This window comes from Rhea pennata, chromosome 8 (assembly GCF_028389875.1).
Source record: "Rhea pennata isolate bPtePen1 chromosome 8, bPtePen1.pri, whole genome shotgun sequence".
NCBI classification, from domain to species: Eukaryota; Metazoa; Chordata; class Aves; order Rheiformes; family Rheidae; genus Rhea; species Rhea pennata.
In genome coordinates this window covers 28,079,158-28,101,871 of record NC_084670.1, presented here as the reverse complement: position 1 = coordinate 28,101,871, position 22,714 = coordinate 28,079,158, and the positions used below count along the sequence as shown (strand labels likewise).

General features: G+C 58.5%; 4 protein-coding genes across 18 annotated transcripts in view; 3 read left to right on the top strand and 1 right to left on the bottom strand.

The window, feature by feature from the left end:
• The first annotated feature begins 1,530 nt into the window (after positions 1-1,530).
• LOC134143286 (flavin-containing monooxygenase 5-like) lies at positions 1,531-6,316 on the top strand. 4 transcript variants are annotated; one of them, XM_062581240.1, is made up of 9 exons: positions 1,531-1,625; positions 2,452-2,598; positions 2,920-3,108; positions 3,199-3,361; positions 3,695-3,837; positions 4,118-4,317; positions 4,680-5,032; positions 5,118-5,190; positions 5,485-6,316. In XM_062581240.1, exons 2-9 carry the CDS (start codon positions 2,467-2,469, stop codon positions 5,828-5,830), a joined length of 1,599 nt encoding a protein of 532 aa, XP_062437224.1. In that variant the 5' UTR covers positions 1,531-1,625; positions 2,452-2,466; the 3' UTR covers positions 5,831-6,316. The 4 variants fall into 4 exon arrangements, with proteins under 4 accessions (XP_062437224.1, XP_062437225.1, XP_062437223.1 ...); XM_062581241.1 differs by having other exon boundaries at positions 1,562-1,625; positions 2,456-2,598; XM_062581239.1 differs by lacking the exon at positions 1,531-1,625 and adding an exon at positions 1,764-2,030 and having other exon boundaries at positions 2,456-2,598.
• Positions 6,317-7,089: 773 nt separating this feature from the next.
• On the top strand, positions 7,090-12,375 carry LOC134143795 (flavin-containing monooxygenase 5-like). The gene is made up of 8 exons (XM_062582106.1): positions 7,090-7,419; positions 9,076-9,264; positions 9,355-9,517; positions 9,970-10,112; positions 10,768-10,967; positions 11,085-11,434; positions 11,520-11,592; positions 11,887-12,375. Exons 1-8 carry the CDS (start codon positions 7,285-7,287, stop codon positions 12,266-12,268), a joined length of 1,635 nt encoding a protein of 544 aa, XP_062438090.1. The 5' UTR covers positions 7,090-7,284; the 3' UTR covers positions 12,269-12,375.
• Positions 12,376-12,929: 554 nt separating this feature from the next.
• Positions 12,930-21,731, top strand: PRKAB2 (protein kinase AMP-activated non-catalytic subunit beta 2). Of its 3 annotated transcripts, none has more exons than XM_062582104.1 (8): positions 12,930-13,011; positions 15,547-15,723; positions 16,279-16,445; positions 17,394-17,487; positions 18,061-18,181; positions 19,715-19,848; positions 20,219-20,287; positions 20,774-21,731. In XM_062582104.1, exons 2-8 carry the CDS (start codon positions 15,562-15,564, stop codon positions 20,849-20,851), a joined length of 825 nt encoding a protein of 274 aa, XP_062438088.1. In that variant the 5' UTR covers positions 12,930-13,011; positions 15,547-15,561; the 3' UTR covers positions 20,852-21,731. The 3 variants fall into 3 exon arrangements, with proteins under 3 accessions (XP_062438088.1, XP_062438089.1, XP_062438087.1); XM_062582105.1 differs by lacking the exon at positions 12,930-13,011 and adding an exon at positions 13,254-13,839 and having other exon boundaries at positions 18,061-18,175; XM_062582103.1 differs by lacking the exon at positions 12,930-13,011 and adding an exon at positions 13,257-13,839.
• A 245-nt stretch (positions 21,732-21,976) lies between these two features.
• Positions 21,977-22,714, bottom strand: part of LOC134143793 (myomegalin) — a 31,516-nt gene continuing 30,778 nt past the window's right edge. For all 10 annotated transcript variants that reach the window (XM_062582096.1, XM_062582097.1, XM_062582098.1 and 7 more), the window contains 2 exons: positions 22,608-22,654; positions 21,977-22,521 (listed from right to left, as the gene is read on the bottom strand). In XM_062582096.1, the coding sequence (XP_062438080.1) occupies positions 22,489-22,521; positions 22,608-22,654 (80 nt within the window). In that variant the 3' untranslated portion in view covers positions 21,977-22,488. The remainder of the gene's footprint in view (positions 22,522-22,607; positions 22,655-22,714) is intronic.

The following is a 22,714-nucleotide window of genomic DNA, read 5'->3' as shown; positions in this document are numbered from 1 at the left end:
GGACCGCTGTGGCCTCCGAGGAAGACCAGCAGACACAAAGGCAAGCTGCACAAATGTTACAGAGCGCAACAGAGGGTTGAGACCTGGAAAGAGGCACCAGACCAATAGTACCTGTTCCCTAGAGCAGCGCCTGCAGAAGAAACCAGCAGAGACCAAAGCAGAAAGGAAAATACTCCCGGTGTTGCCTCCCTGGTGACCCCATACCAGTCTCTGTGCCCAGCGTGAGATGCTCTTGCCGGTTCACGTGGAGATGCGGAGAGTGGGTTGGTAGCGCGGTACCTCTGCTGGAGGCAAAACTAATCCAGGAGGATAAAGTTCAAAGAAGCATTTGGCTTTGCAGCTCTGCCTTTCCAATTTGCATGCACAGTAACGGGCTGGATCTTTGCCTCTCTCGTAACTCCCCATTGCAGAGCTGTGTCCCCACGGTGAAGCCAGCACAGAGGTTCCCCTGCATCCCGGGATAAACAGCTCAAAACAACAGTTCAAAGCTGCTGTGAAAGAGCAAAGGGGTCGTGCCGCGAGGATGCGGCCGGCTCTGTCCCCACAACCAGGGAGCCCAGTAACAGCGGGACGCCTGAACAGCCCAGCGGGCTCTGGGGGCCAGGGCTTCTCCCCAGGTGGTGCCTTTGCCTTGCAAAGACAGCACCCACCCTTATGCCCACAGCTGCCTGGGGTGTGAAAATCTGTCTTTTCATGGGCAGAAAGAGCTTTACTGTGTTTATTGCTAACCTACTATGAGTTTTGGAAGCTTAAAATCCATTTCAGCTGCAAACCTTGGCCTCTCCAGTCCAGTGGCTCAGCTCCAGGACGAAGTGCCCCGGACGGGTGGCAACATCAAGTGCTCCGGAGCCAGCAAACATGAGAGCAAATTTCTCCTGCTGCCTTCAGTCACTCTCCGGCTACAAGTGCTTCGGGAGCCAGCAGCACGCTCCTGCGCCTGCTCCCACAGGGAGATACGCAGAGCTGTGGAGGCCGCGCTGCTGGGGCTCCCCGCCACACGGTCCTCTTTGCACCGGGATCTCCCGGCCCCTGGGACACAAACCGGCTGAGAGCACAGCAGGAGCTCCGAGGATGCCACGTGCTGACATGCCCAGCCCTGGTGCTCCCACGGGGCTGTGGGCAATGTGGGCGATCCAGAGCAGGGTGCCCGCGGGGCAGACGAAGCCGCGTGTGCCCCCTGGGTACTGGCAGGGCTTAGCAAAAGCAGGGTGGTGCTGATCCCAATAATCCAGGAGGATAAAGTTCAAAGAAGCATTTGGCTTTGCAGCTCTGCCTTTCCAATTTGCATGCACAGTAACGGGCTGGATCTTTGCCTCTCTCGTAACTCCCCATTGCAGAGCTGTGTCCCCACGGTGAAGCCAGCACAGAGGTTCCCCTGCATCCCGGGAAAAACAGCTCAAAACAACAGTTCAAAGCTGCTGTGAAACCCTCGGCCGGAAAAAATAGAGCGCTGAGCTGGGGACTGGCTTCCTGCCCCGTGGCTGGCGTGGGAGGAGTGACGGAGGGGAAGCCCAGCTCACGCTGGGCATCATAAAACCAGGCCAGAGTCCAGTGTCGCAGCTCAGAGCTGGGGCGACGGGGCAGAAACCGGGGCAGTGGCTGGGGACGGCTCCTTGCGACTGCAGGTCGGTTGAGGACCCCCGTGCCCCGTCGCGCCGCGCATGCCTCCGTGCTGGATGTGCGCCCGCACGGCCGGGCGCTTCCCCCCCCGCGGCCCCAGGCAGCTCCGGCAGCCGGGCTGCCGGGCTCCTCCCCGGCTCCAGCACGGGCTGTTCTCCCTTTGGGGCCCGTCACGGGCTGGGTGCTGATTGGGGTCAGCAGTGACAGGCAGCAGGACAGTGGGCGCAGCAGGCTCAGGGCACCTCAGGCATTTCAGGCGGCTCCTCTTGCTCTGGGGAAGGGACGCAGAGGCCCCGCGCACCCCAGCGGGGCTGGAGCCCTGGCACGCTGGGTGCTGGTGTCAAGGCAGAGTGCAGCAGGGCCAGTTACAAGGTGCACTTGGCTAGCAGCTCAGCTCTTGGTTGCTCCAGGTGGGTATTAATCTCTGGACAGGGAGATTTTTGGGGAGTTTCAGTGCTCAGGCCCCTGCTCCTCTCAGCCCTGGAGCATTTCTCCTCGAGTTTTCAAGGGGCAGCACCATGGAGGTGCAAAAACCTCAGCACTTTCTGGGTCCCTCTTGGGGCTGGATAGCAAGTGCTTTACTGTCCCACCAGGACCTTTGGCAGCTCCCAGCAGCTGTCTATCAGCCTGGGACTCCTTTGGTCTAGAGGGCCAAAATCTTGTCTGTTGCCGGAGGGGGGGGGGTGTCACCCAACCTTACCTCTTGCTCCCAAAGCCTTAGTCTTGAGCACAGAAGGCTGAATTGCTCCCAGGCAAAATTTTGGCTTTGGTTGCCCTGCGAGAGATGTGTGGTGGATGCGTGGTGAGGACCATCGCTCGCTCTCCCCGTAGGCAGTGAAGGACAGCATGGCAAAGAGGGTCGCGATCATCGGAGCGGGGAGCAGCGGGCTGTGCGCCATCAAAGCCTGCCTGCAAGAGGGGCTGGAGCCCGTCTGCTTCGAGAGGAGCAGGGACATCGGAGGCCTGTGGCGGTTTGAGGTAACTGGCACTGGTTGCAAGGCACAGGCGCTGTTGCTGCTGGCAGTGCAGTAGTGAGGGATCGAACCAATGTGGCTGCACGCACCCAGCAGTGGGTGGTCACCCAGGTGGGTGTTGCAGGCGGGGAACCATGCAAAGGGCCTTCGCATCAGCCCCGTGTCCTGGTGCCTCTCTGGGGCCAGGCATCGCAGAGACCTTGCCTCGCAGCCTTGCTCCCTCCCTGGGAGCATCCCCAGACTCTACGACCCCTCCATTTGATCGGACCCCCAACTGCCGTCCCCACCACTGTGCCCTGCATCAGCACATCCACCCATCCTGCAGGAGCAACCCGAGGAGGGCCGCGCCAGCATCTACAAGTCTGTCATCATCAACACCTCCAAGGAGATGATGTGCTTCAGCGACTTCCCCATCCCTGATGACTTCCCCAACTACATGCACAACTCCAAGATCATGGAGTACTTCCGCATGTACGCGCAGCACTTCGACCTGCTCCGACACATCCGCTTCAAGGTGAGCGCCATGAGGTGCCACAGGGCACACGGAGAGGGTCTTGGGGGACTGGGTGCAGCCTGACGCGTGCTCCTTGCCACCTGTGCCCAGACCACCGTGTGCCACGTGGCAAAGCGCCCCGACTTCGCCGTCACCGGCCAGTGGGACGTGGTCACCGAAAGTGGTGGGGAACAGGAGTCTGCCATCTTCGACGCCGTGCTGGTGTGCAGCGGGCACCACACTGACGCACACCTCCCGCTACACACCTTCCCAGGTACGCCGCACCGGCTCCCGCTGGCCCAGCTGTTTCCAGCTGTGAGAAGAGACCCCCCAGAAGCTCTGCTGCTGCAGTCTCTAATGTCGCTACTGCTCCCTTGCTCTTGTGGCCCCATGCACTTCTCTGCTCACGCAGCCTCTGGGACACACTTGGCCAGGCCAGGACGGCTCCTTTAGACAGTGCCGGAGGAATGGCACTGGCCATCCTGGGGCTGTGAGCTGGGCTGGGCTGCAGCCCTGAGGCCACAGCAGTGGTCCTGCCTCATTTTTTTGAGAGTTGACCTTCCAGTCTGGCACCAGAAAGCAAAGTATCCTTCCTCCCTCCCTACAGGCATCGAGAAGTTCAGGGGCTGCTACCTCCACAGCCGAGACTACAAGAACCCTCAAGCTTTCACGGATAAGAGGGTCATTGTCATCGGGATCGGGAATTCGGGGTCGGACCTGGCTGTGGAGATCAGCCAAACAGCCAAGCAGGTGACAACCAGAGTGGGATCCCCACAGCCGGACAGTCCCCCCATGCCCAGGAGATTGTCCCTACATGGGATACCACAAGCTTAGATGAGGCCTCTCCTGGAAATGTCTGAGATAGAGTACTCTAGCCTCTGGGTCTCTGCCCAGCACCTGGGTAGGCGGCTGTTGAGGCTGTGGAAAGAGGAGCAATTGCATGGAGAGGTTGTGTCCCCTCTGGGAGAGCTCTTGGGTGCCTCCATGATGGTCACAGCATTAAAGACATTGTATTTTCTCACTCATACAGGTCTTCCTGAGCACTCGGCGGGGTGCGTGGATCCTCAACCGTGTTGGAGATGAGGGATACCCCATTGATATTGTCCTCACCACCCGCATGAAGAATATCCTTGCGAACCTGCTGACCCCATCCATGGTGAGCGACTGGTCAGAGAAGCGGCTGAACGCAAGATTCGACCACTCGCACTACGGCGTGAAGCCAAAGCACAGGTGCCTGGAAACAACCCCCTTTGCCCAGGGGAAGAGATCCACCAGCTCCCCCTTCATCCAGAACAGTTCAGGTGGAAGGATGGTGTTGCTGGCATTTCCATGCTTCCTATACCCAGCCAGGGGTAAAGGTACTGATCCAGGAAACCCAGCTAATAGATCCGTTGTGCCCAGGTAGTGGTTAAGGGACCTGCTTCTGTTTCTTTCTATGGTAACACCAGAGCAGTGGCAGCTGAGAAGTATTGTTGGGGTTGAGCATCTCTGGGGACCAAGAGGGCATCAGGCACCCAAGCAGAGAGTAGTGGACAGAGACAGGAAACTGTGCAGACCCTCTATCATCCTGACAGCTCCGTGTGCCTTTCCAGGATCCTCCACCAACACCCAACCGTCAACGATGACCTGCCCAACCGCATCATTTCAGGCAGGGTGAAGGTCAAGCCAAATGTCCGGGAATTCACAGCAACTGCTGCCATCTTCGAGGATGGCACCAAGGAAGATGACATCGATGCCGTGATCTTTGCCACGGGATACAGTTTCTCCTTCCCCTTCCTCAAGGATTGCGTGACAGTGGTGGAGAACCAGATCTCCCTGTACAAATACATGTTCCCTGTCCACCTGGAGAAGCCAACACTGGCTTTCATCGGCCTCATCCAGCCCCTGGGTGCCATCATGCCCATCTCTGAGCTCCAGTGCCGATGGGCAACCCGCATCTTCAAGGGTAAGCGAGGCAAAACGTCCCCGGCAGCTGTAGTCTACGGCCTGTAGGCCCCAAACCTGAACCCGCTCTGGCTCTTCCCCTCTAGGGCTCAACAAACTGCCTCCCAGGCACGACATGGAGGCTGACATCAAGCAGAAGAAAGAAGAGATGGCCAAGCGGTAAGGTCCTGCTAGCAGCCTCTGCGACTCGAGGCCAGGCTTGCCCGCCTACCAGCGGTGGGGCAGTCCCCAGGGTCCTTCCCCTTCCCATCACTCTCCGAGCACCACGGTCCCTCCTGCCTTCCCGTGCTCTGCAAGAAGGACGTGCTGCCCCGTCCCCCTTCTCCTCCATCCCCGCTCGCTTCTCGACGCCTTCAGCCCCAGCAGCCCTGCTGCTAACCCCAAAGCTCCCCGCTCTGCGCCCAGCATGCCCCCAAAATTGCTGCCCTAGCGCTCGTCTGCCTCCTCCCGCAGGTACGTGCAGAGCCAGCGGCACACCATCCAGGTGGATTACATCCCCTACATGGACGAGCTCGCCTGCCAGCTGGGCGTCAAGCCCAACCTGCTCACACTCTTCCTCACTGACCCCCGGCTGGCCATGGAGGTGCTGTTTGGCCCCTGCAGCCCGTACCAGTACCGCCTGCAGGGCCCGGGGCGGTGGGATGGCGCCCGGCAGGCCATCCTCACCCAGCGGGAGCGCATCATCAAGCCCTTGAAGACGAGGCAGGTGGACGAAGGCACCTCATCCTCCTCAGTACCGCTCTTGGCCAAGCTGGTTGGGGTTGTGGCTGTCGTTGCCATTCTTTTCACTTACCTGTAGATTCTCGCTCCCAGCTGTGCTGCTGGAGGGAAAGGGAAGCTTTCAAACGTGGTGAGGGACCAGCCAGCACACCTGCATGCTGGAGACCTCCTCCTGCCCAGCACACCCACGGGAGCACCATAGCACAGCCTAGCAGCAGCAGCCCAGACCCAACAGCCCCCAAAGTCTCCCCAGCTGCTGGGAAAGCCAGGGCTCTGCGCAAGACCCCGGGTGAAGGGCAGCCCCAACACGTCCCCTGTGGGTATAGGGCACCTGCAGCTGCTCTGTGCCTCCTTCTGGGAGCCGCATCTGCAAACGTGCAAGAAAAGATGCTGACACTCAGTGTGAAATCAGTCCCTCTTCGCAATGCTTTAGCCTAAATGGGGACTTGCTGGGCTTTTCTGTCGCCTCATGTAATTGCAACGCAGCACCTTAACAAATCTAACACTGTAACTAAAGGCAAAGGCACTAGGAACTTTCTTTCTCAATTAAAGAGCATTAAAACAAGCCAGACTGCTGTGCATGAAGCAGGTGAGGTGGGAGCTGGCACGTTGGCACTCAGGTTGCCAATAAGCCACCATGCAGCACGGCGCAGTGCACAGGCTTCAGCGTGCAACCCGCTGTGGAAACCACCACGGCCTCTGTGCACGAGGGCAGCCTCGCTGCAACTGCCATGCCATGCCCAGCGCCAACACTGGCTGCACACGTGCACACACGTGCAGGCCTGCACGTGCACGCGCACATACAGCCACAGCAAAACAGCCCTGCCTGGTGAAGGGACGGCCAGCCTTGCAGCGTTGCAGCCTTGGAGCCAGCTTGCGGCCAGTGCGCTCAGATGGAGCAAGTCATGGTGGCTCACAGCCCACGTCGTGCTTCTCATGGCCCTGCAACAGCTCAGTCCCACCCTTGCCTCCCGCACAGCTCCTCCAGAGGACCAGCTGGCAGCAGACGCTGGTTGGGGACCCGGAGCGGTGGCAGCAGGTCCCAGCTGCCCTGCGCTGAGGCTGGCACGTCTGCTGCCTCCTGACGTCAGCATTTTCACCACCATGTTGTTTCCCATGCCGTGGCCTGCCAAAATCTGGAGCCAGGCCACATCTCAGCCCCCCACACCCAGGAAATCCCTGGGGCTGGCTTCAGCATCATAAAAGCGCTCATATAAAATAATCACCCCTTGGAGGAGGGAGGGTGCGCGGGCAGGAGGTGTGGCACAGCCGCGTCAGGAACCTGTAAATCATGTCTGGGAAAAACACTTCTTGCATCGCTCCGGCGGCCGCCTGCGCTGCGCTGGGAAGCACGGGGAGGTAGCTGCCAGCCCTGCTCCCGGCACCCCGCTTGCCCAGCGCCGACCGCGTGCAACCAGACGCGCCTCCCCATCCTTCCTCGCAGCGCAACCCGCAGGGCTGCACGCCCCCTCCGGAGCGAGCGCCACCCTTGGCCAAGGCTTCCCCACCGTCCCCACCGTGGGACCGCGGGACATGGCTGCCCGCAGAGTGGCGATCATCGGGGCCGGCGCCTCCGGCCTGTGCGCTGTGAAATGCTGCCTGGACGAGGGGCTGGACCCCACCTGCTTCGAGAGGAGCGGGGACATCGGCGGGCTCTGGCGATTCAAGGTAAGCCTGGCACCATGCTGCAGGAAGCCATTCGGCATCCTGGCACGGTAGGTCTCCCCACACACCGCCGTGAGCAGGAAGCCTCGGGGGTGGGCTGCCACTGCCGCTCCAGCACACAGAGGATCCTTCGTTAACACCTAACGAAGCACCGCACCCCTGCTTTGCGCTTGTGTGGCAGGGCAGTTTCCAAGGCACACTGTGGAAAAGAAGAACTGCTCCAGCAGCGGGGTGTTTCCTCCAGGCAACCTTGTGTGCTGACCACATGGGAACAGGCTCCTTTCCACCAGCAACGGGACCTTCCTCACAGACGGACTCCTGGGGCCAGACCTTACACCAGCACTCACTGCCCTGTCTGTCTCCCCATCTGTCCCTTCCTGTTCTGTCCCAGTCCTGGTCCTGCTCCTGTCCATCCCTTCCTTGGCTCTCCCAGTCCCAGTCTTCTCTGTCCCGTCCCAGGCTATCCTGGTCCCAGTTCCCTCAGTCCCTTCTCAGGCACTCTGCTTCCTCTCTCGTTCCCATACAGAGGCACCGAGCACGCCTCTGCCTTTGCTCTCCCTGCCTCCAGGGAAGCCACTGAGCTCGTTCTTACACCCACCTTGCAATGCTGCTGTGTTTTATGCCTGGGGAACCATCTGCCATCACTCTCAGAAAGATAAGCCCTGATGATGTGGCAGATACTCTGGGAGGACATTGCACCATGCTAGTGTAGGGGTTGGGGGTTGTTTGGCTGAAAAGACATTAATTCTGTCCATGATGGCTTTGAAACAGCAATGGTGGAGCACAGCAAGCACAGGAGAGCCTGAAGCTGAGCTGGCAGGTTGGTCAGGCAGAAATCACCCTGAGAACAGGAACGACAGCTGAGCTGGAAACACCAGAGCTGGCTCAACAGCCCTAAAGCCTTGCTGGTGCAAGGGCCAGGATATGGCAGGTGCCCAAGGAGCATGCTGCTTCATTGAAGCCTGAACACCCCCACCACTCCAGGACACCACAAAGCCTCATAGCAAAGGCTGAAGGAAATGTAGAAACAGGGTACCGGAGGGAGCAGGGAAGTCGAGGCACAAGACTGCTCATCGTGCTGCAGAGACACACACCTTGCTTGCCATCCACTTGTCATCACTGCATTTCCTCATACCAATTCAGAGCTTCCTCTCCCACTTTGCAGGCAGCTGGTCCCATCTGCAGCTTCCAAGGAACACCACAGAAATGAAAAACTGCTCCAGCATCAGGACATTCCCATGGTTCAACCTCATGTGCCAATCACACTGGAACAATCTCCTTTCCAACAGCAGCACAATGGGATCTTCCTCACAGACCCACTCCTCGGGCCAGCCCTCATTGTCCTGGCTTGGTCTTCCCATCCATCCCTCCCTGGGCTGCCCCAGTGCCGCTCCCAGTCCTGTCTATCCCCTCCTGGGCTGTCCTGGTCCCAGTCCCAGTCCCCTCCATCTCTTCCTGGCTTGTCCCAGTCTAACTGCTGTTGCAACTCCAACCCACTGCAGCTTATTCCAGCTCCCACACAAGGCTCGACCCTGCAAGCACGGCAAGGCACAGACAAAGACAGGCTGAGCAGACAGGTGCCTGCTGGGAGTACCCTGCAGACCTGTCCCTCACCCTCAAGAGTCCCAGTGGGTGCTGAGCTGTGCCACCATCCTGCAGGAGCAACCCGAGGAGGGCCGCGCCAGCATCTACAAGTCTGTCATCATCAACACCTCCAAGGAGATGATGTGCTTCAGCGACTTCCCCATCCCTGATGACTTCCCCAACTACATGCACAACTCCAAGATCATGGAGTACTTCCGCATGTACGCGCAGCACTTCGACCTGCTCCGACACATCCGCTTCAAGGTGAGCGCCATGAGGTGCCACAGGGCACACGGAGAGGGTCTTGGGGGACTGGGTGCAGCCTGACGCGTGCTCCTTGCCACCTGTGCCCAGACCACCGTGTGCCACGTGGCAAAGCGCCCCGACTTCGCCGTCACCGGCCAGTGGGACGTGGTCACCGAAAGTGGTGGGGAACAGGAGTCTGCCATCTTCGACGCCGTGCTGGTGTGCAGCGGGCACCACACTGACGCACACCTCCCGCTGCACACCTTCCCAGGTACGCCGCACCGGCTCCCCTCAGCCCATTACGGGTCTCACGACCCTGCAGACCCCTTACCTGCTTCCCAAGGCCCCTGCTACCAAAAGTGTCCCCGATAGGTTCCTGCACCACTCCCTGTTGTGGGAACATGCAGTCGGTGGTTTATCTGCTACAGGGCTCTCGCAGTGCCTTCAGCATGTGACAAGGCTGCTCTGCAGGGAGATACTGCTGGATTCCGTGAGGATTTAGGGAAGGGAGCCGGGGAGGTGTCCAATCCCAGCCCTGCTCCACAGCGCTGCGCTGTGTCCCAGTGAGCATCCCCCAGGCTGGAGATGCCGCCACCTCTCTGGGCACTGTCCCAGGGCAGTGGACTCAGCTCCTTCCCAAAATACGCCGCCAGGCCGAGCAGGGGGACAGCTGTTCCCTGGCCCCATGGTCCCTCCCTGGCACGGCTATGCTCTGTCTTGCAGGGCTGGAAAGGTTCGAGGGCTGCTACCTGCACAGTCGGGAGTACAAGACCCCCCAGGCCTTCTCGGAGAAGCGAGTTGTCGTGATCGGTACTGGGAACTCGGGCACTGACATTGCTGTGGAGCTGGGCCCCACGGCGAAGCAGGTACGCCCGTGGCATGGCTGTATGCACACAGGGACACCCTCCGTCCCCTGGGAGGGCCTCATTTAAACCTGGCTGGGTTTTCACCCTGTGCTGCCAGGGCAGACAGTGGCTGGGCACTTCCCATCTCCCTTGTCTCGCTCCCAGGCTATATTTATTCCTAGCCTATGCAGACTTGTCTGATTTCAGGCCAAGATTGCACTTCAGCTTAAAAGGCTCTTCTCTCTCGCTGGCATGTTTGTTTATAGAGAGCAACCTGATCCCAAAGGATACTGGGCAGGCCTCCTCCACCACCTGCAGGCTCCTCTGCCTCCTGCACCGTATCCCTTCAAGAGCATCTCCATCCTTTCTTGAAGGAGGTGGCTTTTTTTACCCCAGCAGCTATGTCAGCTCTGTGTCCAAGGGGCACAGCAAGAACACAGCTCTGTCCCCTGGCTGCTGCACGGAGCCTGAAGCCAGCACGTAATTTAGAGGAGTAGCCATTGACCGGGACTCTGGTGGCACCCCAATCGCCCTTCAAGCTGATCCCAGCTATGTGGTTGCCAGACAGGGGACTAAAACGCCTCTTTGGGGTGCACAAGGGAAACATCTCTCAGGACACGGCTCTTGCCCCTCATGGCACCCATGCCACCTCCACTTCTTCTCTCCTTCCTCCCAGGTCTTCCTTAGCACCAGGCGTGGGACCTGGGTGGTGCACCGCCTCGCAGAAAGTGGCTACCCCTTTGACTTCTCCTACCTCACCCGCCTCACCCAGCTTCTCCACAGCATGCTTCCCCTCTCCATCAGCTGCTTCATCCTGGAGAGGAAGCTGAATGTCCGGTTTGATCACGCGCTCTACGGCCTGCAGCCTCAGCACAGGTGAGTGTGGATGGCATGACAGAGCCCTGCCCAGGTGCCAGGATGCCGCCTGCCAGTCCGGAGAAACCGCCATGCATCCACCCCAACCCTTTGCAAGGTTTGCCTATGCCTTTCCAGGATCCTCCACCAACACCCAACCGTCAACGATGACCTGCCCAACCGCATCATTTCAGGCAGGGTGAAAGTCAAGCCAAACGTCCGGGAATTCACAGCAACTGCTGCCATCTTCGAGGATGGCACCAAGGAAGACATCGATGCCGTGATCTTTGCCACGGGATACAGTTTCTCCTTCCCCTTCCTCAAGGATTGCGTGACAGTGGTGGAGAACCAGATCTCCCTGTACAAATACATGTTCCCTGTCCACCTGGAGAAGCCAACACTGGCTTTCATCGGCCTCATCCAGCCCCTGGGTGCCATCATGCCCATCTCTGAGCTCCAGTGCCGATGGGCAACCCGCATCTTCAAGGGTAAGCGAGGCAAAACGTCCCCGGCAGCTGTAGTCTACGGCCTGTAGGCCCCAAACCTGAACCCGCTCTGGCTCTTCCCCTCTAGGGCTCAACAAACTGCCTCCCAGGCACGACATGGAGGCTGACATCAAGCAGAAGAAAGAAGAGATGGCCAAGCGGTAAGGTCCTGCTAGCAGCCTCTGCGACTCGAGGCCAGGCTTGCCCGCCTACCAGCGGTGGGGCAGTCCCCAGGGTCCTTCCCCTTCCCATCACTCTCCGAGCACCACGGTCCCTCCTGCCTTCCCGCGCTCTGCAAGAAGGACGTGCTGCCCCGTCCCCCTTCTCCTCCATCCCCGCTCGCTTCTCGATGCCTTCAGCCCCAGCAGCCCTGCCGCTACCCCCAAAGCTCCCCGCTCTGCGCCCAGCATGCCCCCAAAATTGCTGCCCTAGCGCTCGTCTGCCTCCTCCCGCAGGTACGTGCAGAGCCAGCGGCACACCATCCAGGTGGATTACATCCCCTACATGGACGAGCTCGCCTGCCAGCTGGGCGTCAAGCCCAACCTGCTCACACTCTTCCTCACTGACCCCTGGCTGGCCATGGAGGTGCTGTTTGGCCCCTGCAGCCCGTACCAGTACCGCCTGCAGGGCCCGGGGCGGTGGGATGGCGCCCGGCAGGCCATCCTCACCCAGCGGGAGCGCGTCGTCGAGGCCCTGCGCGTGCGGGACGGGGACAGGGACAGGCGCAGGGGCAGGCACGCTCCTCCCCACGCCACCTCCATGCCCCACATCTTCAAGGTCTTCCTCAGCGTAGGCCTCATCGCGGCCACCCTCGTCTACGTCTGGCTTTCTCCTTGATGCTCCCACCGTGGGAGACGGGGCCCTGCTGACACTTGTCCTCCTGCGGTGGGGCTTCGGCCCTCCAGAGGACGTGGGCTCCTCGCAGGAGCCACCCCACCTCTGCTCGATGCGCAGAGGGCAATAAAGCTCGTCCCCGTGCCGAGGGCGTTGCTGAGTGCCCTGTGTGAGCGCCTGGGCCGTCCCCGTCTCGCCTCCAGCTCCTGCCCCTCCGCGCCAAGCGCCTCGGGGTATCCGGGCCCCGGCCCCGCCGCCCCAGGCCCGGCCCCGCCGCCCCAGGCCCGGCCCTGCCCTCAACCGACATGGCCGCCCGCTCCGCCCGCCGCGGCAGCCGAGCAGCTCCCAGCCAACATGGCCGCGCGCCAGGCTCCACCGCCCCTAACAAAAATGGCTGCCGTCCGCCCGGCTCCAGCAACCGCTTGAAGCCAGCCCACCCTCAAGAAAAATGGAGGCTGCCCAGCGGCCGGGAGGCCGCAGAGCGGTGTGGGGGGAGCCAGCTCCGCTCCGGCCAGCGCCGCCGCCGCCGCCCGGCCTGCCCGCGGGGCGGCCGCCCTCTCGTCCCCCGGTGCCCGGGCAGCCGCGGCGCCCGGGCGGGCGGGGCGCGGGGGCGCGGCCATAGAGAGCAGCGCGGGGGCGGGCCAGAACGTCTCGCAGAGGCTGGCGGTGGCGGCCGGGGGGTGTCGCCATTTTGGACGGAGGCGGAGAGCGGGGAGAGGGGAGGCGGCGGCGGCGGCAGCGGCCAGGTGGGGCCGGGGCGCGGCCGTCGCTGTCCGGGCCGGGGCCGGGGGCGGCTCGGCCGGGAGCGCGGCGCGGGGGGAGCGCGGGCCGGAGCGCCGCGGCGGCGGCCGTTGGCCGGGCCTCCCCGAGGGGGCGGGGGTTGGGCGAGCCGTTGCCGCGGGAGCCCACGCGTGGGCGGCGGCGGGCCCGGCTGCAGGCGCCCGTGGGCCCGGCCGGGCTCTGCCCCGCGGCGCCTCGGCCGCCGGCGCCGCTGCGGCAGCTCGGCCGCGTTGAGCAGACGCGGGGCGAGACGCCTTCGTCTCCGCGGGTCGCCAGCCCGGAGCTCGGGCCGGCGCCATCGCTGAGCTGTGCTCTTCCCTAAGAGAGGGCGACAGGAGAACCCAGTGACACGAAACTTTCTTGGCTAACTTCAGCAGCCAGAGGTGTCAGCTGAGCAGGCTGTGGGCAGCTGTTGGCTGAACGTCAAACTGATCTCTGCAGAGCAAAGCCCTTGGGGCTGCTGGCGGGGGCTGTGGCGCGGGAGCTGGCCCAAAAGAAGAGGGAGGAGCAGTAAGTGCAGTACTCTTGGGAGGGCTTTTTGCACTTCACGTGCCGTTTTCATAAGGAAGCGGAGGAAGTTCGGGCCGGACAAGGCTTAGCACTATAGGCAGGGCTTTCACCGATGACTTGCATGATGCATTGGAAGGTACTTTTATCAAGCTGTCAGAGGATGCTGTGCTGCAAGGGATGGCTGAACTTGATCGGTAAAAGTTAATTCAGTAAAGCAAAGTACAACAGGATGTGCGCTAAGAGCACTGAAATGGAACGTCGTCGTAGGAATTTGCAAGGTGCAGGTGAGTTGCTGCAGAAGGATATTGCTGTTCCAGCGCAGCAGTGTGGCTGTGTGCAAGATGCAGGAGAAGGTTCTTGCTTGCAGTGATTTTTGTATGCTGTACTTTGGAAAGGAGTAACCACTTGGGAGAAACCTTGGGGAACATCTAGGGGATTGGATTCCATCTAGAAAAGAGAAGAGGGAGCCTTCAGATATTTAACTGTCTGCATGTTTTCTGTCAGAGCTGTCTTGTTCAGCCCCCCTTACCTTGCTCCTAGTAGAGGAGAAGTAAGAGAATCTTAGCTGAGATAACAGAGAAGAAACTTCTTAACACCATGTATAGTTGAGCAGGGGCAGGTCTTATGAGGAGCTGGTTCAGTCTCCTCCAAGGGAGAAGGGGAAGATGTCAGAGCAAGTGGAGTATCTCTCCTGCCCTGGGCTGTTCAGGTACACTTGATCTTAGCTAAGAGAGGGGGCAGTGGTATGGGTTAGATGTTCTCTTGAACTGTCTTTTAGCCCTAAGGGTTTAAGAAATACTTTAGTAATCACTCTACTGGTAATGTTCTGAAGCCTGGCCTTGGCTGGAACCCTTGCCTGGCACCCTATGTATAACCTGATCTTCTACACAAATCTCAAAATGTTGCAAGCAAGCGTGTTCTACTGCCTTGCCCGCAGAGCTGGAGATCAGCATAGTATGACTGAAAGCATATGAGCTACAGAATGAAGTTGGGAATGGGGCAAAACCTGCCATCCTTCTCAGCTGCTACAAGTTGGGTAAGGCCTGGAGCAGGCCTGAAGAGACCTATGTAACTCATGATGGCTTTGTTGTTTGCCCTGAGAGGTGTGTAGCCGTTCACGGCTTGACGCCATATGGCAAGTTCTTTCTGCTTTACATTTGCCGAACTGGAAGAAATCGGGGATGATGCCCGATCTCCACGTGCAGAGCAGTGCTGAAGCAGCTGGACTTGCGTTTTGTTCATGGTATGCCTCTGGATGGCCAGCCAGACATCTGACCACTCGTGGTAGCGCCACTGGCGACGGCTATAACGAGTGGACATCCTTGCTGTGCTGTGCCAGAGCTGACATGGCAACTTGCCTGGTGAATGATAAGCGAATGCCATCAAGAGTTGAGCCTTCTGCAGACGCCAGGGCATTAGCCTTATGCCTTGGCCAAGCTCCAGCTTGGGCAATTCCACTCGGACTCTTTAAATGCTCCCTGTTGCTTTTGCCAGGCACAAGGCTCTGCTCATCTGCCGTGAGCCCTTGGAGAGTTGTTCAGCACTGTTAAACAGCTGCTACTCTCACTCCCTGGCTGTTTTCTTACTGGATATAGAGATTTTGTCTGCAGAGCCTGTTGGGACTGTGAAAGAGGCTCTGTGCTAAGCAATTGATTTGCCAGTTAGGGTTGGCTTTAGTTTTCCCATCAGCCCTTTTGTTATGCTGGCTGGTGAGGGTTGTGTAGGATGCAGTGTAATTTGTATCTGTTTTAGAGTATAACAATTACCAGATTAACTAGACCAGTGGCTCATATAGATATGGCTATAATTAATCAAGCTAGCTCATTTGTTAAAATCCTTTCAGCTCCCAAATTTGGCAGTGGGAATGAACTTTGGACCTTTTTTAGGATTGCTGTCAGTATCCTTAGGCAAAGGACGTTGAGAAACAGTGCCTTCACTGCCTCACTGCAGGAGCCTGTGGGCATAGGAACACTGTCATCTCTCTCCTACAGGGCTGCTGAGCTGCCATGGGGAACACTACTAGTGAGCGACTGTCTGGAGAGCGCCATGGCTCCAAGTCCCACCGCTCGGACGGCTCCGGCACTCCCCATTCTACCAAGGAGCACCCGCACAAGATCATGGTGGGCAGCACTGACGACCCCAGTGTTTTCAGCTCCCATGACTCCAAGGTATAGGCTCATCACTGCCTTCCCTGCACTTCTGTCTGGGGTCCTGGCTGGTGCTTCAGCTCACCCCTGGGGTGGCTCTGCTAAGCTGAGACGATTTGTGTGGAGTGGGTTTTGTCCGAGTGGGCAGTAACAGCTGATGTGAGAGCTGCTCTGTGTTTAATGATAAATTCAAGTGCAGTGTAGTTGAGCTCAACCTGAGTCCTAGGAGACCACTTGCCTTAAGCGAACTGCTGGCAGAGCAGGGGAAAGCTGCAACACTGCAGGAACATCTCCTTAAACACAGGAGTGGAGCTACTTGCCTGGCCTGGTGTGCTGGCTGTACAAGGACAGGGTTCTGTCTGCAAAGACTTCATGACTGGAGAGTGCATGGAAGAGGAGGGGAGATGTGATGAGAGAAGGCGAGAGCTGTGAGGGGTCTGTGGAGAGCTGGGAGGCTGGAAGAGCTCTTCAGTGCTGTTGTCTATGATGTGCAGATGGGCTGGTGGAGTCAAGAGAGAAGTGGACATGGTTCCAGTTGTATCTATGTGTCAGACGGGCTTGATTTGTTTTGCTCAGGTTCCTGGGGACAAGGAGTTCGTATCCTGGCAGCCAGATCTGGAGGAGGCAGTGAAACCATCCCAACAGGCTCGTCCCACTGTCATCCGCTGGGCTGATGGGGGCAAAGAGGTCTTCATCTCTGGGTCTTTCAACAACTGGAGTGCCAAGATCCCACTCATCAAGAGGTAGCCAGCCCCTCAGATCACCTGATTCCTGCCTTACAGGCCACGTGGTTGTGCTGTCCTGTGAACTATCCCCTGCTGCATTACTGGGAATGTTTTCCCTTCCCTGTTCCGGCTGCTGTTTCCTTTGCTTACTCAGTTTTTCTCCATTCACAACGCCCAAGGTAGAGCACAAATATGTAGCCCAAGCAAAAGTATGTAGTCAGCTTCTTCCCTGGGTGGTGCAGCTGTGGTGGTGGAGGTTGTGAAACAGAGGGAAAGGACAGGCTGGGCCACTTTGTTTTCCCAGATAAATGTCGTGCAGTATCTCGTCCTAGCAGCAGAGCCCTGCCCAGGTATGCAGTTGTTCCTTGGAAGCTGTTAGCTCTTCCCTTGGCTGTTACCTTACCCCTTGCCTAGTTGTATTGTTGCCAGCAGGAGTTGTTCTGTTGTCCCTCACGTGTCCTCCTGCTCTAATGATGTTGTTCTCACTGTTTGGCAATACCATAGGGATTTCTGTGGAGTCACTGTGTAGGATTCTGGGCATAATCCCAGCAAATCATATGGACTTGGTTTATCCCTGTTGCAGACTGCACAAACAGGGCTGCTATCATTTCCTGCTGCCATTCTGCAATGCCAGCCCACGTTTAAATTTGTTGCCCACACATCCTGTCCAGTGCATCCTTCATGGAATGTCATGTCCACTTTTTTGTGGGCATGCAGGGCAGGTTTGCAAGCTGGGTTGTCTCCTGAGCTCTTCATGGCTGGATTCGCAGGGGGTTGGGCTATGCTTGTGCCCTGAATGCTGATGCCTGTTGTGTCTGTGCCTCAGATCACTGATGATGACTAAGCTGAATCCTGGGTTCAGGGTGGGGGGACTGGACAAAGTGCTGTGTTCTAGGACCTCGTGGAAGAGCAGTGTCTAGAGCAGCACTGAGGTAATGCTGTTGCACATCTGTTCTCTCCTTCCAGCCACAATGACTTTGTTGCTATCCTGGACCTCCCTGAAGGAGAGCACCAATACAAATTTTTTGTGGATGGCCAGTGGGTCCATGATCCTTCTGAGGTAAATCTCAAAGCTTTATGCCTGTGGATATTGCCTTCTTTTGAGGTACCAGATATGGTGTAACTGCAGCAGAGAGGGAGCAGGAAGAGCAGGGTGTATCTGCCAAAACAAAAGGAGCAGCCCCATCCCCTGAATCTTTCCAGAGGCTGGTATCTCTGGACTTAGACATGCTATATGGAAGAGTGTCAGGGAGGTAAAGGCCTTCTGGTGTCTCGCTGCCCCTTTTAAACCCCATTTGAATTGGTTGTAGAGAAAGGCAGGCCATGGGCCAGTGTTCACTTACAGATTCTCCTCCAAACTGAACATGCAGGAGCAGCATGAGGAGGAGAGGGGACACTTACCATTAGTGAGGAGCAGGAAGCAGTATGAGAACAGGAGGTGTTGTATGGGTAGGAGCCCGGGAGCAGGAGAAAATCCTCCTGGGGTAAACAACAGAGACCTGCTAGCATGGAACACTAGACACTTGGGTGTGACAGCAAAGGGAACCTGGGCTGTGAACTGCTGGGAAGGGTCTGAGTGTGCTTCGGTTGGAGATGATCATGGGAAGATGCTTACCTCAATTCTTCTCTTCAGCCTGTGGTCACCAGCCAGATGGGGACAATTAACAATTTGATTCATGTCAAGAAGTCTGACTTTGAGGTGTTCGATGCTTTGAAGGTGGATTCTCTGGAGAGCTCAGAAACCTCAGGTCGGGGTGAGTTTTTTTTTTTGTGGCATTGCAGCTTTGCATGTGCCGTTTTCCACCTCCTTCACTCTGAGACTTGCCTCTCTGGTGGTAACAGGCCCCCTGAGCAGAGGTGCAGGCCCACATCCCAGGGAGAGCAGTGTTTGGTGGTGTGTCCTGCCCTCATCCTAAGAAGCCTCTGGTGGAGGCCTTGTTTCCATAGCAGGGCTATGCTAGCGTAACTCATTCTGTGGTAGCGCTGGCCTTCAATGGGGTCAGTGCCTGTGTGGGGCTGGGGCCATTTCAGACTGATGAATGCCAGAGCCTAGCCTGCTGGGAGTGTTACCTCTTTCTGTCGTTCAGATGTGAGCAAGTCATCTGATCTGGGGTCTAAGTTAAGTGAGAACAGGATCCAAGTTATTTTCAGTAGCCGTTTTTGGCTTTCATGCCAAGGCAGTTTGTCCTAGTGCTAACCCATTGGACGTCTCCCATTGCACTTGTGTTACAGCAGCAGGTTAGGTTACCACTCACACACTTGCAGTGCTGGCTCGGTGTTCAATGCTGGCAGGTAGCTCAGTAATGTTTCAGTCCAGGGCGCTCTGAATGTGGCCTGCTGTCCATGGTATGAGCCCCATCTCAGATATAGGCTCAGCTCCATGTCTTTGCCCAGCCTGAGCAGGAGGTACTTCATTGGAAAGAAGCCAGCAAGCAGCAGCGACTCCGGTGAGGTGGAGCACTTCAGAGTGCTGGCTGTCCCAAAATGATCAGGTCAGATGTGTCAGGAGGTGCAGCCAATTCAGCTCCCAGTGACCACCGGCTCCTGTGGTCCCATCACCCAGGCTGAACGGCTGTTAAGTTTGGATTTCCCATTTGCCCTTTGCGGACCCTCTCGTCAGGCAGTCCCGCGACACTGGCGAGCGTGCAGGCATGCTGCTTGCTATGCTTCTGTATCTGCTGCAAAGGGAGCAGCTCCTGGGCTCCCTTGGCTCCTGACAAGCCAGCTGCTTGCAACAGGGAGAAGAACCCAACAGCACTGAAGGATGTATGCAGAGGTCCTGGGTCAGATGCCACAGGCTGCTTGTGTTGTCAGTGCATGTGCCAGCTTATAGCCATGCTTGGAAATGCCCAGCACTTGCTTGGTTACTTACTCTGCTGTGAAAAGGTTGAGCTGTTGCTCTAGGATATATAGTCAAGGGGAAGCTGTCCCCCAGAGGCTAGTGGGTTTCTGGAAACTGTGAGGAGGCTTGCATGTGGGTCTGCTGTGAATGGGACCCTGAGTCTCCCTATTTGCTGTACTCCTGCATCATTGCCAGATCCCTGTGCTCTAAGGCTCTGCGGGGGAGCAGACATTGGACTTCCAGACACAAAGCGTGTGACAAGCCTGTGCTGCTGCCCCACTGCATGTTAAACCCAGTCTGCCCAGTAACAATTGCAGGCTGGGCTTATGGAAGCCGTTAGGGCTGGAAAGACCCTTCTGGGTCCTTCTCAGTGTCTTGGGAACTACTCTGTACTTGCCAGTCCTGCTTTATCCATCTCATATCTCCTCCTGTCTGTTCTCTTCAGATCTGTCAAGCTCACCACCTGGACCTTATGGCCAAGAGATGTACGTCTACCGGCCTGAGGAGCGCTTCAAATCCCCACCCATCCTCCCACCTCATCTCCTCCAGGTCATCCTCAACAAAGACACCAACATCTCGGTGGGTACCAGCGCCTGTCTGCATGCTGTGGGCTCCTGCTCCTGATGTGGAGACCTGGGCTGGGGCTGGAAGGGGAGTCCTGCCTCCAAAGAGCCTGTCCACGTTTAAATGTGTTGCCGACACATCCTGTCCACTGGCAGGTGCCTGGCCGTTGCCATGTGCTGGGAAAAGGGTCAGTTTTCCTATTAACCTCTTCCATTTTAGTCTCTTGCTCTGCCTGGTGCTTACCTGGACTCTGTTCATGTTCAGACCAGCTCATATCACCCGAGACACCAATTCCCTTCTCCCTCCCTGTTGCCTGTAATGGTTGGGGCCGGATTTGGGGAATCAGGGCTCTGCTGTTCCCCTGTGACACTTCTCCTCCTTCCAGTGTGACCCAGCTCTGCTGCCTGAACCCAACCATGTCATGCTCAACCACCTCTATGCACTCTCTATCAAGGTAAGGGCAAACCCCAGGTGGCTACTGTGTGAGAGAAGGGGAGTTGCAGGGGTTCCCGAGAGCCTACCCAGCTGCAATGTGGAGAAAAGGGTGCAGGGATAGAGACACTCACGTTTCACCAAGCAGCCAAGCAGTCTTCACGTGGCACATGCAGGGATGCGGGCTGTGGTCTCCTTACAGCCCCCAGTTCCCTGTGGCCACTTCCCCTCAGTGTGGTGAAGCTGGGCAGAAGTGGGCTGTCCTGTTGCATGCCGGGCCCTTTCCTCGCTCTGCCCCAGCTCTGGTTGTGGATGTTGGATGTGTCTCATTGGCAGCAAGGCTCGAGCCTGCAGGGAGTGGTTAGGGCTGCTCCCCAAGCCCACAGAGCTGCAGAGGAGCCCCTTCCCCACCGCTGCCTCAGGGGCGCACCACTCCCAGATCAAAGCTAGGCTGCCACACAGCAGTGTGCTCTTCTGCCTGCTCCAGCTGATGCTGTGCCTCTTGCAGGATGGCGTGATGGTGCTCAGTGCCACGCACCGCTACAAGAAGAAGTATGTCACCACACTGCTGTACAAGCCAATCTGAGCAGGGGGCCTCATCTGCCCCCCCACGCAGGACATGAAGTGCCACTTTGTCTGCACATGCTGGGCCACGGGACTTTGTGAGAACTGGCTGCTGGCTCCAGCCTCGCACCTGGCAGGGACGCACGCCCCAGTGATGAGCCCAGGCCTGCTGGGGCCTGTGACACTGTCCCATCCTACCAGTGTGGCTTGATTTAACCCTTGGTTTCTACCCACCTACAGCTCTGTTGGCTTCTGCAAATCCCTGGAGCCACTTTGTTTTCTGCTCACCGAAATCACCTTCCCCAGCTCCCCCCACAGAGAGGGCTTCACCCTACCCTCTTCTCCAGCCTGCAGGGTCCCTGAGGCTGTCCTAGCACTGCCCTGCTGGCCCCAGCCCAGGCCTGCAGGGAGCACCTCCTCCCCGCTGAATTTGCTGTGTTGCTCTGGTGACATCCCTCCAAGGTCACCTTGGGCTCTAGGCACTCTGCCACGTGCCCCTCAGCCCTGGCCTTGGGGCTGCCCCCTCCTGGCACTCCCCAGCTTCAGAGAGTGCTCTTACCTCCGGCGGGCGGACGGCTGCAGCACCAACCCTCTCGGGTTCAGCGTCCAGCCAGAGAGGAGGGTGCTGCTGGGTGCGGCTGCGCTTTACCTACCTGCCACCAGGACAGCGCTGGTGAGGCCTGAGCGGCCGCCCTGTCCTCGCTTTGGAGCGCTTCCACGGGGCAGGGCTCGCTTCATCACAGCTTGGAGGGGCACCCGTGCCCGCTCGCACTAGAGGGGTGCCCAGGGAGAGCGGAGCAGGGCAGATACCCCAGGACCCTGGCTCCAGCTACACTGTCAGCTGCTGGGGCAGTGCCATGTGACAGGGTTTTCTCTATTTATTACAGTATTTATTGTTCTCAGCGCTGCTGGCCTGATGTTGGAGGGGGCTCTGGAGCAGGGAGGAGGCTGCCTGCGCTGCCCTGCTGTGACGTTGGCCACAGAAGCTGCGCTGGCTTGGTTTGCTCCGCAGCTGGGCTGACGGCTCGCAGGCTGCGGTGCACCTGCTGGTGGGCTGGTGCGAGGGGAGGGAGCGGAGGGCCCCGTGGGACACAGGGCTGCCCTAGGGTACTGGTTTGGGGCTCAGACCAGCATGCTACAACCACCATAACTCAAAGGGAACCTTTATTGGGGACTCCAGCTGCTGAACAGAACACATCATTTCTTACATCTTCCTCCCGTGCTGGGGCCCTGATGTGCCCAGGGAGCTCCCAAAACGCAGCTCCAATAGCTCTATCTCTCTCTCTATATATATATATAAATACATACATCCATGAGCAGGGAAAGGTGTGTGGCAAGGTTACAAACAGGATAAAGTCCCAGGGTGAGACGGGCTCAGCTTGGAAGGCCGTGCCTTTTGGAGGGTGGGAGGAAGGGCTGAGTGCTGAAGAGTGGGGCAGGCAAAGCACAAGCCAGCAGCTGCGGCTGCACTGCCAAGCAGTGGACGGCAGGCACGCAAGTGCCGCGGTGCGGGAGCCCAAACACGCCGCTTGTCCAGCACCTGCAGCGGGCCTGGCCCTGGGGCAGTGCTGCAGGCCCCTCGACCCCTGGCCCCCCGGCAGCAGTACAGTCCAGCCCTCTGGTGCAGTAGGGCAGGGTGTGGAGGCTGAAGGGCAGGGTTCAGGCGACGGGCAGGGCCTGCTGGGCCTTCACCTGGGGAGAGAACGCGTGTGGCAGCGAGGGCTGAGCCAGCTGGGGCCCCAGGCTCTGCCCCGCACTGGCTGCCAGGCCAAACTCACCTCCAAGTTCGTCCTGGCCTTGCGCAGCACGTTGTGAGTCCTCGTCACTGTCAGGCAGAGAGGGACAGAGTCAGTGAGAGCCCCGTCCTGAGGAGCAACCGCAGACA

Bases quoted from the DNA above. Each gene is read 5' to 3' on its own strand.
- LOC134143286 (XM_062581240.1), top strand. From the start codon at position 2,467: ATGGCAAAGAGGGTCGCGATCATCGGAGCGGGGAGCAGCGGGCTGTGC. The intron at 3,109-3,198 runs GTGAGCGCCATG...ACCTGTGCCCAG, and splicing joins TCCGACACATCCGCTTCAAG to ACCACCGTGTGCCACGTGGC. The intron at 5,033-5,117 runs GTAAGCGAGGCA...CTTCCCCTCTAG, and splicing joins GGCAACCCGCATCTTCAAGG to GGCTCAACAAACTGCCTCCC.
- LOC134143795 (XM_062582106.1), top strand. From the start codon at position 7,285: ATGGCTGCCCGCAGAGTGGCGATCATCGGGGCCGGCGCCTCCGGCCTG. The intron at 7,420-9,075 runs GTAAGCCTGGCA...ACCATCCTGCAG, and splicing joins GCGGGCTCTGGCGATTCAAG to GAGCAACCCGAGGAGGGCCG. The intron at 11,593-11,886 runs GTAAGGTCCTGC...CTCCTCCCGCAG, and splicing joins AAAGAAGAGATGGCCAAGCG to GTACGTGCAGAGCCAGCGGC.
- PRKAB2 (XM_062582104.1), top strand. From the start codon at position 15,562: ATGGGGAACACTACTAGTGAGCGACTGTCTGGAGAGCGCCATGGCTCC. The intron at 16,446-17,393 runs GTAGCCAGCCCC...CTCTCCTTCCAG, and splicing joins AAGATCCCACTCATCAAGAG to CCACAATGACTTTGTTGCTA. The intron at 19,849-20,218 runs GTGGGTACCAGC...TCCTCCTTCCAG, and splicing joins ACAAAGACACCAACATCTCG to TGTGACCCAGCTCTGCTGCC.